General features: G+C 43.6%; 1 protein-coding gene across 3 annotated transcripts in view; it reads left to right on the forward strand.

The window, feature by feature from the left end:
- LOC148028426 (callose synthase 5-like) overlaps positions 1–17,014 on the forward strand; it is a 275,331-nt gene that overhangs the window by 257,162 nt on the left and 1,155 nt on the right. For all 3 annotated transcript variants that reach the window (XM_087690228.1, XM_087690230.1, XM_087690229.1), the window contains 7 exons: positions 2,439–2,554; positions 2,694–2,777; positions 2,872–2,984; positions 3,190–3,419; positions 15,715–16,512; positions 16,600–16,650; positions 16,761–16,946. In XM_087690228.1, coding sequence (XP_087546354.1) covers positions 2,439–2,554; positions 2,694–2,777; positions 2,872–2,984; positions 3,190–3,419; positions 15,715–16,512; positions 16,600–16,650; positions 16,761–16,946 — 1,578 coding nt within the window. The remainder of the gene's footprint in view (positions 1–2,438; positions 2,555–2,693; positions 2,778–2,871; positions 2,985–3,189; positions 3,420–15,714; positions 16,513–16,599; positions 16,651–16,760; positions 16,947–17,014) is intronic.

Consider the following 17,014-nt stretch of genomic DNA (forward strand, 5'->3'; position numbering starts at 1 on the left):
CAGTTAGGGCAGCGGGTTGGGTGACAGCCAGCTGATCAGGGCAGCAGCTCCAGCTGAGTTGGATGGCGGCTGAACAGCTCCTGATGGCAGCAGGCAGCCACTATTGTGTGGCATCTACCAGAGGTTGGAGAGGAGAAGGTGATCAATAGTCGGTGAAGAAGGAGACTGACTGTGTGAAGACAACAATGCCAATGTCCTTTTTATAGGCACATGAGACACAACTGTCTAGGGTGGCACCTGGGTTCTCTTGGGTGGCACATGGACACCTTGGGTACTTGTCCCTCCATGCATAATAAGTGCCAAATAATACAAATAAAGTATTTTTGGGGCTGTAAATGGACACAAAATTGGGAATTAATGCAGCGAAATTGTTTGTTAATGCACTTAATGACTCGGATTGCTCAACACCTCATATGGTTTGGCACTATAGCTCACTGGATTGGTTGTTCACACAAACATTGTATTTATGGTGTACTCAGCTGCTCTTTACGAGGCCTTCTTCGTAATTTGTAATTTTACCTCATATGAATTTTCTCCAAGGTGCCATTATGGGAATTTTTCTCTTTGAAAAACGAAATGGAAATGTCTTCTCTTTGAAAACAAAACTATGCACTCTAGTAATTTGTCCACTGACATGGAATTTCCCTGAAGGTGGTCTACTACAGGAAAATGGCTCAAAACCTCTTCTTCAATTCTGAATCCCTTAGTAAGGGCAGCCTGGATAACCCATTATAAATAGCCCAGCACAGCATCCAAGTTGGTAATATTGCAATGCCCGTATGCTTTAGTTGCATAATAAGACACACAAGACTCGTATTGAGCAAGCCTTAATGTGAACTTTCTTAATAGCAAATCATAGTTGATAATCAATATACTGAGGCCCCACACAGCTTGGGCAAGTACATCATCTCAGCTTTAAGTATTCAAAGGGCCTTCTTGCAATATATGATTGTAAAGGACATATGTTGCCTATGACATCTTACATCTGATTTAGCTAGCAAATCACACAGTTTCATCATGAACGTGATGGGAAAAATTCACACCACAGTATCAAATGTCTTGGTCATATCAATTTGTATGATGAGAAAATCATGATGTGTACCTCCACCTGGGTCGTCTTTTCCTCTCCCTTGTTTACTTCCTCTAACTCAGAAACAACTAGACCACCTAGAAAGAGAATTCAACTTTAACCAAGGGAAATTTAACAAATCTTACCTTTGCCCTTTTAGTTTTCTGGATATGTGTCTGTTTGGAACCAAGCTAAACTGGTTTGGATCCAAGCCTTGTTAAATCTTCCTTTCTGTGAGCCAACATTTTGGTGACAGCAAGGTTGTAAATAAGTATGCTTGGTAACTAAGTCATGGAAGCTTTCACTTGGTTGATATTTGGTAGTCATTCCAATAACACCCAAAGCTTTACTTGATCAATATTTGGGTGTGAATCTAATAACACCCACTTTCCTTACTTCAAGTAGTGGATGTTGCCAAGCATGATTGATTGCATTAATAAGGCATCATCTTAAACATGCATGTTAAAGACTATCCCAACCCAGGACTCTGTTTACATGGGGCAATCTAAGATCTTTCAGCTCTGGTCCATTAAAAGCTGCTCCAGACTTTGGGCTTTTCAAGGCTAACAAATATAAAATCACATGAAAAGCATGCAAAAATCAAAGCTCTCAAGAAGAAAATGGAAGGACCAGAAAACATATCTTCATAATGATGTCTGCATTCATAATGAAAGGCATCCTTAGTCTGAGTATATAATCCATTGCTTCAAGTCACGCTATGGATGGATTGCCTCTACCTTCAAAACTTACATGCTTTTAAAAGTACTCTGTGGTTTTTGAGCCATTAATCTCTTATCCAGCAAAGGCATCTTTCTAGCTTTGATTTTCCATTTCTGAAATTTATAATTATGCTTCAGTTTAATTGATGTACCTGTTTGGCAAGTATATGTTGCCCTTGGTGATATACCAGCCTTGTTGGCTGATTTCTTCCGTTTGTTGGCATTGACTTTTGGCCCAAATTAAAAAGCTTCCTGTCTTCTTCAGGCCAAGTACAAACTACCATAATATATGCCAAGTAAAATTCAAATCCTTTGACCATGCAACTTAAAACATATACGAGTTGCTGATTTGATCAATTATTAATATAAAACAATCTTTGATATATAAGGGCTGCTTAAATATAACAGAGCGTGACCTGATAGTGATCTATCCAGATTTTGCAAGTGAAAGAGTGGTATTGTTGTGCATACACCATATACCGCCTATCCAGCCCCCACAGTCCATTGCATTTGGTATTGAGATTTTCAAAAAACACTGCATCCAAGAACTTAGGTATATGATTCCATTGCTATTTTTTGGTGTCGGACAAGATGCATGCAGGCGTACTCATGTATGCTGAATTATTGGAGTTTTCATATGCATTGTATAGGATAACTATTTAGAGGAGGCATTAAAAATGCGAAATTTATTGGAGGAGCTTCGGAAGCATCATGGAGTTCGTGAGCCAACAATATTGGGTTTGCGGGAGCACATTTTTACTGGGAGGTACATTTTGGTGGCCTGCTACACTGTAATATTTTACTTATGAGAGTATAAGCTGGTTGTGTTTTGCCTTTTTTGTTTTGTATGCAATTTTATATGTCATGCTTTTAGATCAATGCCCGAGTCTTTTGATGTTTTCCAGTGTTTCATCTTTGGCATGGTTTATGTCCATGCAAGAGACAAGTTTTGTAACCATTGGACAACGTGTTTTGGCTGATCCTCTGAAGTAAGTATTTATGAAGTGATCGTTTTCTTTTTTAGATTAATAAGATCCAACCCTGTACCTTGTGTGATGCTTCTCGATTTTGTGATCTTCATAGGGCACGATTTCATTATGGACATCCCGATGTTTTTGATAGACTGTTCCACATAACACGGGGAGGTATTAGCAAAGCTTCTCGAGTTATCAACTTGAGTGAAGACATATTTGCAGGTTGGTTAGCTTCTATTTTTCTGGATCAAGCCCAGTTAAGAAGTTTTGCTATTGCTAGTTGCTCAACTATTGCTTGATATTAAGTTAAAGAAACCATTGGATCACTTGTTCAAGTTTCATAATGCATGTTTCACGGCATTCTCATGCATGGTTGCTGGTTCAGCTGGAACTTGTTTGCCTCACTTTGATCCCTAAATGTGTCCAGGTTTTAACTCAATATTACGACAAGGAAATATTACTCATCACGAGTACATTCAAGTTGGAAAGGGACGTGATGTTGGATTAAATCAAATCTCAATGTTTGAAGCTAAGGTGGCCAATGGAAATGGGGAACAAGTTTTAAGTAGAGACATATATCGATTGGGTCACCAGTTTGACTTTTTTCGAATGTTAACTTTCTATTTCTCTACAGTGGGCTTCTATTTCAGTTCAATGGTATGCTTAGAAACCTCAGGAATGTCAACTTCACAAAGTTCATCTTTGCCTATATTATGATCCTGAAAGTACACTTACAAACTTATCAAAGTGCTTCTACAAATCAATCAAGACATGCCAGATACTCTTTGTTTTCCCTCTGAGATTTGAGTTTCATTTTTAATTTAAAATGTCTCAGAAGTAGGATAACGTCTCTGATTTTATGAGAATTGAGTACAATGCTTGGTTGATGGTGTTTGGAGATTGAATGGACTCCCGCTTATGTCAGGAAACATCATCTTAGATTCTGCAAAAATGCTGCACAATGCAAGTATGACCTTTTTGTCCCTAGCCTTACAAGCTGAGGTTAATCCTATGAGTAAGAGAGACTGTTAACAGGCATAGACAATTAAGGAGATCTGCCAGCATACAAGGTCTAGACAGGATTGCATTGGAGCCAGAGAGGTCCAGCAATCCTACCTGCATACGTGGGTTTTTAAGGTCTCCACATGTGGTAATTAAAATGGCAATATGGCCTGGACAATATCTGCTTGCTAACTTGATTTTCTACATATCTGTCATTCACCATAATCTCTCTCACATAGATCTTCCTTAACTGAGTGTTGCTCCTCTCTCTAAACATCAAGCTGCATGCTTCACATGGCCACCTCCTCTCCACATTTGCACGATGCTACCCTCTTTCTTTCCCTCACTGCTTCCTCCTTCCCCTCACTTTTTGCCTTCTCCTTCTCTTTCCTCCGTTTCCTTCTCCCATCTTCTTCCTTGCTGCTGGTTCCTCCTCCCTCCTTGCCTCTCACCCATCTGCTGAGCTGCCTTATTTCTACTCCTCAACTGTGCCCCTTTCCTGTCACTACCTCATTTTGTAGCCATCACGCTTGAGTGTTGATGGTCAATTTCCTTGATCAATCAGGTACAGCTCACTGTTTCTCCTAAGTCAACTACCTCGCACATTTTTCTGTTGGAGAAAAAACTACCTTCAGTATGAGCTATGGAGGATTTTTTGAAGTCTGCAGTCTTCAGCAATGTGGTGGAACACTTCCCCTCTTGTACCCAGCTTTGTGATTATCACATCCCTTTTTTCTTTTGCAAGTAAAATGTGGCTAATTATATTACTCAGAAGGCTGAATACAACGAAGTGCACATGCTCAACAGACTAGCTGGAGCTGATCCAAATCACAAATCCATCATGTATACAAGCCTCTCAAGGCGGTCTGGGGGGGATGGGGGCAAGAAGCCATGGAGGGGGGGTGTATCGCCATTTGCGGCTGCCCACCTGCATCATGAAGAACAGGTCATGGCCACCCCAAGTGCGTAGAAAGTGAAGACAGAGTTCCTAACAGGCTCGAGACTTACCCTACACACCTGGTCCCACCGGCCGCAGAGGGAGCGGATGATGGAGGTCCAAAGCTCTGCCAAAGTCGCATATACTGAAGGCACTCCCCGCCAAAAACCACCTGACAGAGTGCCTTCCAAATGTGCCATCCTGTAAGACTTCCTATGATCTCGCATACCTCTAAGTGCTCTGCTGTGGGCTCCAATAGTTGGTGGATGGGTAAAGCCTCCAAGCCGACCATTGCACAAGACCCAGCCTCGATGAGAAAAATCATGTCCTACATCTCGGCCTCATACAAAAGGTGACGGCCCTAGCTGGCTGCCTGCCAGCAAAAAGTCCCCCCATGAGATACATCCCAGGCTAGGTACCACACGGCGGACAATACGGCAAGCTCCTCTCCACATGAGTTGTGCCGCCTCACAAGACCAAAGGCAATGCTTTGGAGTTTCCAAATGCTGCCGTGGACATCGCTTACAACCTCCATCCTACTGCATCTAGGCCAACCAACTCCCAACAACCAAACCCCCATGTGCCAAAAGCCAAAGGAAATACGACACCCTCCTCGGCCTCCAGCTGTCCCACAGGCGACGCCAGAATGTCCGTCGGACGGCATCCGTGATGCTATGCTCCACCCAGTATTTGCTGCGCGAAGGCGCCCAATCCATGTCTTCCTACATTGGTACATGTCTACCAATCCTGGTTGTGCACTCCAAGAATCTCAGAGGCTTCTTGGCGACCGCAATGTCCAGTCATAGCCACTCTCCAAGATCCCATTTCAACTCATCAAGTGGCATGCTCTCCCATATCCAAAGCTGCCACTTTCGAGACTCCTCCCAGGGCACATAAGGGTCCAATCGCCAGGTCTTCCCCTGGAGTCCAACCACATGAAATCTCCTTGAGGAAAGGATAGCAATCTCCTCATCTTGTTGTCCTCTGTCAAGAGCCAGACGCCCCCCATCCTGCACGGTAAAGAATGTTGAGAAACACGTGGATCTAGAGCATGGCTATGGCAGATGGAACACAAAGAGAATATGCATGATGACATAGACTGAAGAGAACAACTGTTACTCAAATGAATTAGATTCCAAGATGGAAGATTGGACTCATAAACACAATCTTGAGTATGACACTGACTATGACTGAAAGGACAAAGTACAGTTGTATTCCATCATTGAATGATAAGAAGGTACATTACTTTATAGGCTCATAATGGTTCCCTTTTTCTCCACTGTGCTTGTGGGATTCAGGCATCTTGTATTTCAGGCATCCTTTCTAGCAAACTGCTTGTGTCTTGCCCTATTGCTCCATACAAAGAGACTGTCACATGGGTGTGATTGCATATTTCTCAACACCCCTCCTCAATCACAACCGTGAAAAAGGCACTAAGTGTACAAAGGTTGCCATGAGTAGAACCTTGCTAAGTGTGGATATGCCACAAACATGGTAAACACCAGAGGCTGTCGTAGAAAAGGCTAAGTGTGGGTACCAAAAAACAAGGCTAACATCCAAGGGCTGTTACAAGGTCTCACTAAGTGCGTAGAGGTTGTTATGCATAGGCTTACATGAGGAGTTTTACAAGGCATATGTCAGGAGCATTAATGGCAAGTACATTCAATACAAAGTTCTAGTGAAAAGTAGAGACAAGGACCAACAAGCCCTTGTGATTTTCTTCATTAGATATGTCATGGTAGACATAGTAGATCTTCAATTCATTGCAAGTCTTCTTGTCGATGTAGTCCAGCTTGCTCTTTTTGATCTTGTACTTGTTCTTCACTTTGCCCTTTTGGTCCTCTTCTTCTAGGTCCTCCTGGTCTGCTTGTCCGTGGACTTTGCTTGCTTTGCTTGCATCAGTCTTTGTATCAGTCTTCATGTCCATGTCCCCCTCAAGCAAAGAGGTCACAATCTTCGGTTTTTGCATAATGACCAAGGTAGCTGGAATGTCTGTAAAATCTTCAAATAAGATCATTGTTTGCACTTTAGAACAAGTAAGTCTATTCATTCCTGCAAGTGAAACAAACAATTCTTCCATGTAGTATAGATGAGTAGCATGAGTCATGTTACTCTTCATGAGAAGCATCTGTTTAAAATTCTTCATGCTTAGTATTCCATGATAGGAAGTCAGCTTCAATTGACTGAGAATAACCAGCAACCGAGATGATCTTGAATGTGCTAAAAAACAGAAGTGTCAAAAAGTACTAGGTTAGTATCAAGAGATTCTAGCTATGAAAAACTAGATTTCAAGCTTGATGATGATTCTTTGATGCTTGTCTTGTAACTTAAGTCCCCTCCTTGCTGGTTTGATCCTAAATGTTTGCTGGAAACTAAGGTTAGAGTGGCAGGAACTCTAGTAGGTGAAATTGAAGTGTTTTATGAGCTTGAAGAAACTTGGCTATGGCTGCCCTTTAGGGTTTCAAGACAAGGGCCTGATTTTTCACTCATTGCAGTGCACAAAGGTAGCCATTTTAAAAACCCGCTGAGCGGGAGAGAGCTTAGGTGTAGACCTTCCAAAACGCTATGGTCTCAGCGGAAATCACATTGCGTGGAGAGAGAACGACTGTACAGACAGAATCAGGCGGAGATTTGGCAGTGTCTTTAAATTTGCGCAATGCTGAGCAGCTGAGAGGCCAATGTCCCACTATAATGTGCCAGGAAAGAGCGCAGGGGTTCAAGAATGTTTCCCCAAAAGAGATGCTAGGGTTGAAGAAGCAATGCCATGCCCGACTGGGCTCTGATACCATGTTGAGAAGCACGTGGATCTAGAGCATTGCTATAGCAGATGGAACACAAAGAGAATGTTCATGATGACATAGGCTAAAGAGACTAACTGTTACTCAAGTGAATTAGGTTTCAAGATGGAAGCTTGGACTCATAAACACAATCTTGAGTATGACACTGACTATGACTGAAAGGACAAAGTACAGTTGTATTCCATCATTGAATGATAAGAAGGTACATTACTTTATAGGCTCATAATGGTTCTCTTTTTCTCCACCGTGCTTATGGGATTCAGGCATCCTGTATGTCAGGCATCCTTTCTAGCAAACTTCTTGTGTCTTGCCCTATTGCTCCATTCAAAGAGGCTGTCACATGAGTATAATTGTATATTTCTCAACAAAGAAAGTCCCGCAGGTAGCACCACCCACTCTACCTACACCTGTAAGGGGATACTTGCAAGTGAGAATCTAGCAACCCACACCTCCCCGGGCTCGACCGGCTCTCGAATTAGGGGATCTAGCCAATCCTGAGGGATTGCTAAGTCAATCTCCCTCCTCCTCAACTCAGCTCCTCGTTGACATCTTGATGCCCGCTGCAACACCTCCTGATCCGCCATCCTATACACCTCCCTCCACGTCCTGATAGTACGAGCAAGGCCAGCCTCCTAGCCAACCCACTAGATATGGGATCGCTCATCTATCTGTATCCCGTCCCGATCTCTGACCTGGGGATTTCAGACCACCGGCTGGCGGTCTCTTTCCTCCTGGCATCCTGAGGGCCTCTGAAGTAGGGCCTTGCTAAGGCCCTGCCACACTCGAAGTAAACTGTGGAGGAAGGAAGTTCTGGGTGGCATGATCTGGGCGATCGTGAAGATCCATCTCAAGGATGGCCTCCAACCCCCGCCAGTCTACACTCCTGGAGACCCTCTTGCAAAAGGACCTTCTAGGTCTGCTCACCGCATGGTGTGAGACCACAGACCACTAGCTTGCCCAAAAGGGCCAAGCTCTGGAACTTTGGGTCAATGATCCCAAGCCCTCCCTCAAACCGATGTTGGATGATGGTCGCCCATGCCACCTTGGCCCAAGAGTCCTTGGAACTGTTTGAGCCAACCCAAAGAAAATTCCGCACTAGGCAGCAAAGCTCAACCACACAAGACGAGGAGAAACACCAACAAGAGGTGACGTACCAAGCCGTTGCTAGGAGGACGTGGTTGACCACTAGGGCTCGGCCCGCTAAAGAAAGGCGGACAGTGCTCTAGTAGGTCAACTTCCGCGTAATAGAGTCGAGAACTAGAAGAAACTGTTGGACAAGAGTGATGTCAAGCTCCACCTGGAACCCTAGATATCGGACTGCCTATCCCCTGCTGCTCACCCATCTGAACCCCAGGTGGATACTCCACTCCTTACTCGAGTCCAAATCTATAAGAAAACCAACCAACTTTCGCCAGTTGATTTTTTCTCCAACTGCAGTGCAAAATACCTCTAGAGCTAATCTCACTCTCTCCAGCATCAGCTCATCATCCTCTACATAAAGAGCAGTATCATCTACATACTTTGAGTCTAGCAGCTCAGTCTCCTCCCTCACCGGAAGTCGCAGGCCCCATAGCCCGCTCACTCATGAGCGGAGGAAATAGGACATCGCCTCTGTAAAGAGTAGGAACAAATATGGGGCAAGAGGGCAGCCGTGCCGGACAGATCTCTCTAGCCGAAACTCCTCCCCCCTCCTGCCCCACCAATGAGAACCCTGCTAGTAGCCGATCTGTGAAGTGCCGAAACCCCGAAGATCGATGTCTAGGGAAAATCCAACCTCGCCATGGTGTCCTCTAAGAACTCCCAGTCAACCCTATCATAGGCCTTCTCCTGTTCAAAGATGAGAGAGAGAGAGACAGGGAAACTCAATCTCCATGAACCTTTAGGTTTCCATAGCTTTCTTCATTATTCCACACTAACTGAGAAGCACACAATACAATGTAAAGTAACCTAGTCTTAGTGTTGACTAGACTGACTAACTCTAGTCAGGTCACCTACTAACACAAACTCAACTTATTCAATGTAGTCACATGGAGACAGCACACACCTAGCTGTCACAGATGTCGGTCACACATAAAGACGTACCTATTGAGCTTGACTTCTAACACTCCCCCTCAAGCTCAAAAACAAAACTCAAGTCATCTGCATCACTCCAAGTAGCTGTCTAAAGTGAATGAACTTATCTTTACCAAGTGATTTGGTAAAGATATCTGCTACCTGGTCTTCAGTCTTCACATGCTCCAAGTCAATCTGATCTGCTAAAACCATTTTCCTGATGAAATGGTAGTGAACCTCAATGTGTTTCGATCTTGCATGATAAACAGGATTGCTTGCTAACATGACACTGCTCAAATTGTCACAGTACAACCTGACTTTGCTGTCTAAGTGTACTCCCAAGTCATTCAACAATTTCTGTAACCACATAGCTTCACATGCCGCTAAGGCTGCAACACGATACTCCGCTTCCGTACTGGACAGTGCAACTGTAGGCTGTTTCTTACTTTGCCAACTGATCATGCTACTACCCAATCCAAATGCATCACCACTAGTTGACCTCCTGTCATATGTGCAACCAGCCCAGTCAGCATCAGTATACCCCATCAAGTCAAGGGGTTTCCCATATGCATAAAACAGCCCATGATCTGTGGTACTCTTTACATATCTCAGAATTCTCCTGACTGCATCCAAGTGTGGTTTGCGAGGCTTCTGCATAAACTGACTGATCAGCCCCACAGCATAACTCAAGTCAGGTCTAGTGATCGTGAGATAGATCAAGCTGCCTACCATCTGTGTGTACATGGTAACATTCTCAATCTCTATCCCAACATCAATCTGCAGCTTGACATTCTGCTCTAAAGGCGTATCCATAGGCTTGCAATCAGTCATACCATATTTCTGTAACATGTCCTGAGCATATTGCTTCTGTAGCAGCCATATGCCTTGAGGTGTAGAGACAACCTCAATCCCCAAAAAATATTTCAGCTCTCCTAGGTCCTTGACCTTAAACTCAGCCTGTAAACATGTCTTTACTTCAGCAATCCCGCTTTCATCATCTCCTGTAATGATTAAGTCATCAACATAGACCACTAGAAATACATAGCCACGATCTGTCTTCTTCACAAACAAACTATGATCAGCATCACCCAATCGGAAACCATGTTGCTGCAAATAACTGCTGATGCGAGCATTCCATGCTCTGGGTGTCTGTTTCAGCCCATATAATGCCTTTTTCAGCCGGCATACATGTGCTGGAAATTTTGGATGCACATAGCCTTCAGGCTGTTCCATGTAAACTTCTTCCTATAACTCTCCATTCAGAAAGGCATTCTTTACGTCCATTTGCCATAGTTTCCAACCTCTAGCTACTGCCAAAGCAATCACAGTTCTAACTGTAGCCATCTTTGCTACAGGGCTGAAAGTCTCCTCATAATCAAGACCATACTGCTGCGCATACCCTTTTGCAACCAGCGTGGCCTTGTATCTTTCCAATGATCCATCTGATTTACATTTTACCTTATACACCCACTTGCAGCCAATAGGTGTTTTGCCCTCAGGCAACTGTACCAAATCCCATGTGCCATTTTCAGCCAAAGCTAAATATTCCTCATCCATAGCAGCACGCCAATCCTCATTTGCAACTGCCTCATCAAACTTACTTGGTTCTCTAAAACCTGTTACTTTTGTCATATAAGCATAATGATGGGCTGAATATCCAGTGTAAGTATATCAACAGGTCGTCTGACCCTCTCTGATCTCCTGAGCTGTGGCTCACTGTGAGCTTGCCTCTCATGAGGCGGCACATAACAACTTTACCTAGCACCTGACGTCATAACAGACGGAATCCCCAATTCACTGTCTAAGCTATCACTGCTAGATGAATTATAACGTGCAATGAGTGGACCTGTTACATCTTCAAAAACCTTTTCTTTTCCCTAATCAGTTCTCCCCCTCACTAACATATCCGTGTCAGTGGATGCAGTAGTGTGACTGCGCAATCGTCCTGTCCAAGGACTCACTGTAGATGATACATCACCTGTTTGACCACTCATGGAAGTACTCTCTGCAGGAGTTTTTTCAGCATGACTCATACTAGGTGAGCCATCAGTAGGCACTGCAACAGGATTCCCATACCAAGATGCTAACTCATCAAATACCACATCTCTGCTTATGAGTGTTTCATGCGTAGAAGGTACATAACACTTATAAGCTTTCCGTTCTTGTGCATATCCCATAAACACACTCTTCACTGCCTTAGGATCCAATTTCTTCCTCTTTTCATCCGATATATGCACATATGCAATGCTGCCAAATACCTTCAAGTGCGAAATATCAGGTTTATGACCATACAGCCTCTCATATGGAGTGACATCATGAATCCCTGCTGTAGGGGTTCGATTCAGCACATAGACAGCAGTCATCACTACTTCAGCCCAATAACCATTTGGCAGACATTTCTCATTCAGCATAGCTCTAGCTGATTCCATCAGGACTCTGTTTCTCCTCTCTGCAACACTGTTTTGCTGCGGTGTATAGCTACATGTGAGCTCTCTTCTGATCCCATATTTAGCAAGATACCTGTCAAAGTAGTTAGAGACATATTCACCTCCTCCATCTGATCTCAAACAAGGTATGTAACAGCCCAACTCATTTTCAGCATGCTTCTTGAAGTCTTTGAATGCATCAAACACATCATCTTTATGCTTCAAAACATAAAGCCAAGTGTACCTGCTGAAATCATCAATAAATGAGACATAATACTGTGCACCTCCAAAATAAGCATTATGTGAAGGACCCCAGACATCAGAGTGCACCAACTGTAAAGGCCTAGTGCTGTTTTTTACATGTTTCATGAAAAGAAACCGTGCCTGCTTCCCAAACTGACATGCAGGACATACATGACCAAAGTCATTATACTTGAATTTAGGTAATCCAAGTACTACTTCCTTCTACTGTATAGATTTCAGCTTTTGTACATTGGCATGTCCAATCCGCTTGTGCCAAATCTCTACATCCCGAATGGCATTCTCATCATGAGCAAACATGGCTGCCTTAAGTCCCAGAATTGGCGATCCATGAGAGGGGGGGGGAGCATGGGAGCTAGGGGATCTTGGGTGTTTGGAGGGGGGGGGGGGGGGGGGGGGGGGGGGGGAGGGGGGAGGGGGGGGTTTAGGATAGGATGGAGGCACTGGAGCAGGTCGACTAGGGAGGCCTTTCGTGCATGAGAGGCAGAGGGCGGAACTGCCAAAGCAGGTCAATGCTCGTTGACATAGAGGACAGGGCTTGATAGGAGAGGTACGAGCACAGTCCGGCAATCTCGAACAGGATAGGCGCGGGTAGACAGTGGGGCAGCGCAGGTAGTCAAACAGCACAGACAATCGAGCAGGCAGGCGTTGGTGAGCATGCAATCAAGCAGTGCTGCTGGTGCGGAAACGGGCCGGGCACAAGCAGCTAGTCAGGCCAGGTGGCAGACAGATACAGGCCACGCAAGCGGCCAGTCAAGCCAGGCAGCAAACGGGCCAGGCAAAGATGGGCCAGGCAGAGACGGGCTAGGCGGGCACGGCCAGTCAAGCCAGGCAGTCGACTGCGACGAGAAGTCGAAGCGAGGGTGATACTCCCATCTATTGGAGTGCCCAGGAGTCCACACTAACTCTAAAAAGTACGGCATTGTAATCCTGCTCAGAGGCTAACCAAAAATAAGGTAGACGCAACATTCTTCTATATCCTCATATCCACAAGCCAGATTTCTATCCATGGCATATGCAACCATCCCCTATGTCAGAGTCATAGACTTTGGTGAGCTATGAAACTCCATCCTAAGGGCTCTCTTCTATACCTCTTGGGCTCTAGGGTAATCCATATATAGCATGTATATCTCCTCCATCTCCCACATCTAACATAGATGACCAAATCTTTTCCATAATTGAGTCCCAACTTTAGGCTTGTATGTGCTACTTACCACAAAAACTTTGAGATCTTTCTAGCTGTTGCCACAGGGACGTGAAATTTTAAGATGCTTTAATCTTGTCGATAACATTTAATTAAGTTATTAATCAAATATGCAAGGTTGTTTAGCATATGATGCACATGGCAGTTATTTCATGGTAATAGTCCAAGGACCCCGAGGATGTAGTGGGTGTTAAAGGTAAAAGTTGTGATAAGTTATGCCAATTGGGCTTTGGGGGTTAATTGGTGTCAGTTTTGACCCTAGGACAGTTGTTTGGCCAATAAGTGTCAGTGGTGACACTAAGGACTAGCATTAATTAATTAGTTAATACTAGTCTAAGGGCAACAAAGATTGGGGACCACTCCAAGTTGCAAATGGCCTAGCCAATTTAATTATGGATGGGCACATTTAATTTTGGGAAAGGTGAGAAGGGTTGAAATTAATTTTCAAGATTATTTAATTTTGAAAATTAATTAAATGGTTGGATAATGCCGAAAAATGGGTTTAGAAGGCTCCCACTTGGCAAAAATGCCCGTACAAACTGAGAATGTTTTTGGGAGTTGGATCTTAGTCATTCAATTAGTTTACAGCCTGGGAGAGGGAGGGAGTGAGCCGCTGGTACATTTTCTAATTAGAAAACAACAATTTGCTGCAAAAGACAACCATGTGGGGGCCTCAACAAGCAGGGGACAACAGGGAGACACCTTCCAAGGGCTGGTAACAGCATTGCTGATCAGCTGACAGCATTTTGGAGGTGCATGGCAATAGTTGACTACATTAAATGTAGACTGGAGCAAGTAGGAAAAATATTTTAGAGTTTTTTCACAAATCAATTCTTTCTTTCATCTTGGCTTTTTCTCATGTTTTCCAATAATTTCTAAAAAGATCACAGCATCTCTTAGCCATTCTCAGTAGATCTCATCTAGATTTGGTGGACAACAGGAGGATTTCAAGTGAAAACCCTAAATTTCTGCAGGAATTAGGGTTTGACAGCCACCTTGGGACCCATGCCAATAGGAGAAGGCATCACACACTAAAATCAGCACCCAAAATTTGTTTGACAGGGATTTCAAATGCCAACCCATCCACTGTAAATTGGGTTTGAATTTGGCCAGTTGGTGGTTCCATTTGTGCAAGTCTCGAGTGATAATCAAGGGACAATTAGCCCAAATTGCTTGCTGATTGTATGTATAGCAAGGGGCTTTTGGATCAACAAAGGAGATTGTGGAATCTCAACTTGTACACTATCCATTAGCAATCAAAGTTAAACAAATACCAAGAGGGGTGCCAATTTTGGGGCCAACCGGGAGTCTATTGTCCAAGATTGTTAAGGTAATTGTGCATTTCAATTTATGCTCAGTTTTTAATTGTTGTAATCAAGTGCTTGATCAAGTTTTACCACCTATCTGAGAAGGAAGGCTGGTTTCAGCTGTCCTCCAATCCCCTTCAGAATTCGACAAGGTTGTGTGATGCCCTGTGCCATATTGCTTAGTCGTTTTGCTAGTTCCACTCTTATGCTGCTCATCTGTATCCTTTTTTTCAATGCAAAGGTGTATCCAAAGAAGGGGACATCCTTGGGTGCCTCTACAAATGTATCTCTCCAATCCCACTCCCTAGGGTCCCATTTTAACCTCTAAAGAGGCCTCCTATACACCCAATACCTCTAACCATCCATTATGCATGTCACAAGGTTTGGTTCTAAATGCCATATCCTATCACAAGCCACAACCCCAATCCTTTGCCAAGAGCATCATGTAAACTCTGACTAATCCAAATCCTCTATTTTGAGTCTATCGTTCTCATGTACTAAAAGGTAAACTCTCTCTTGGTGGTAGCAACCACTGCGAGGAGAATGTCTCCTCTAGTGAAGAACCCAATCTGTCTGACAGTCATCTGTATTCACACTCTACTCTAGGGGAACAACCTCCTGTAATGCTCTCCTTCATGTCTCTGACCATTCTGATGCCACGAAGCCTCTTCTTTGTAACTGAACTGGTAGTTTTAGAAAGGGAAACGACTCCCCCATCATACAACCAAACGTGAAGACCTCCTCCAAGATAAGCACTTCCTTTCTCAGCTTCATCCTGATGCTCAAGGGTAAAGGAGATACATACTAAACCAAGGTATCCAATTGTATACTTGTTTTCACTTTGAATCTAACTTAAGTACCTCTTATCATTTGATGTTTGTAAGAAGTGCTAGCCTACATCAGTGTAGATAGGCTACATTGCACTATGAACTTAATCTCACCACACTTTACGTTTTATTATGCAGCTGGTTGTCTTTACTGTATATGCTTTCTTATATGGACGGCTTTACCTAACCCTTAGTGGTCTTGAGAAATCTCTTGTTGAGCAAGCTGATCTGAAGAAGAACGTACCTTTGGAAGCTGCCTTGGCCTCCCAATCACTTGTGCAGCTAGGTGTGCTTATGGCACTTCCTATGGTGATGGAGAGAGGACTAGAAAAAGGATTTTGGAATGCAGTCAGTGACTTCATCATCATGCAACTGCAGCAGGCCTCTGTCTTTTTCACATTCTCTTTGGGAACCAAAATCCACTATTTTGGTAGGACCATTCTACATGGTGGAGCCAAGTATCGTGCTACAGGACGGGGTTTCGTGGTTAGGCATGAGAAATTTGCTGAGAATTACCGTTTGTATTCACGCAGTCACTTTACAAAGGGGTTGGAATTGATGGTGCTTCTTATAATTTATGAAAGATATGGAAGTGCAAGCAAGGGCATTGTTCCCTATATCCTAGTGACCTTTTCAATGTGGTTTCTTGTAGCATCATGGCTGTTTGGTCCATTTCTGTTCAATCCCTCTGGATTTGATTGGCAAAAAATTGTGGACGATTGGGATGACTGGAAGCAGTGGATGAAGAGTAGTGGTGGTGTTGGTGTATCTGCATCAAAGAGCTGGGAGTCATGGTGGATTGAGGAGCAGGAGCACTTGAGACACACCACAGTTTCAGGACGCCTGGCAGAGATAGTTTTGTCATTGCGATTTTTCTTGTATCAGTATGGGCTCATATACCATCTTGATGCGGTCAAGGGGAACATGCAGATAGAGGTATGTAATGAAGTGGATTTGTCAGTCGTGGTTATCGTGCTGGTCAGTGTTTACTCACTTCAGCAACTTTGTGCTCTCTGTGAACAGATCTATGGTTTGTCATGGTTAGTAATAGCCACATTACTTTTACTCTTGAAGGTAAAATCTAATCTTGTGTTCTTATAATATAAATAATGGCAAGTATATTTTTCATTCTTGACGTTAATGATCCTCCACGAGTTCTCTTTAACAATTAATCAACATGGCAGGGGATTTCTATTGGAAGGCAGCAGTTTGATGCAGATTTTCAGCTTCTTTTCAGGCTTCTAGAGGCAGCCCTTTTTCTGGCCTTAATTGTCATTCTTGTATGCCTATTTTTGGTTCTGGGCTTAACTGCTAGTGATTTATTCACATGTGCACTAGCGTTTCTTCCAACTGGATGGGGAGTTCTCAAGGTCACCTACATACACTTCATTTCAATATCTGTTGGAGTGTCCTTGAAATCAACTTTTTGTGTAACTTT

The sequence above is a fragment of the Lygodium microphyllum genome, chromosome 12 (assembly GCF_053477565.2).
Source record: "Lygodium microphyllum isolate KBCC chromosome 12, Lygodium_microphyllum_v1.1.10, whole genome shotgun sequence".
In the NCBI taxonomy this organism is placed as follows: Eukaryota; Viridiplantae; Streptophyta; class Polypodiopsida; order Schizaeales; family Lygodiaceae; genus Lygodium; species Lygodium microphyllum.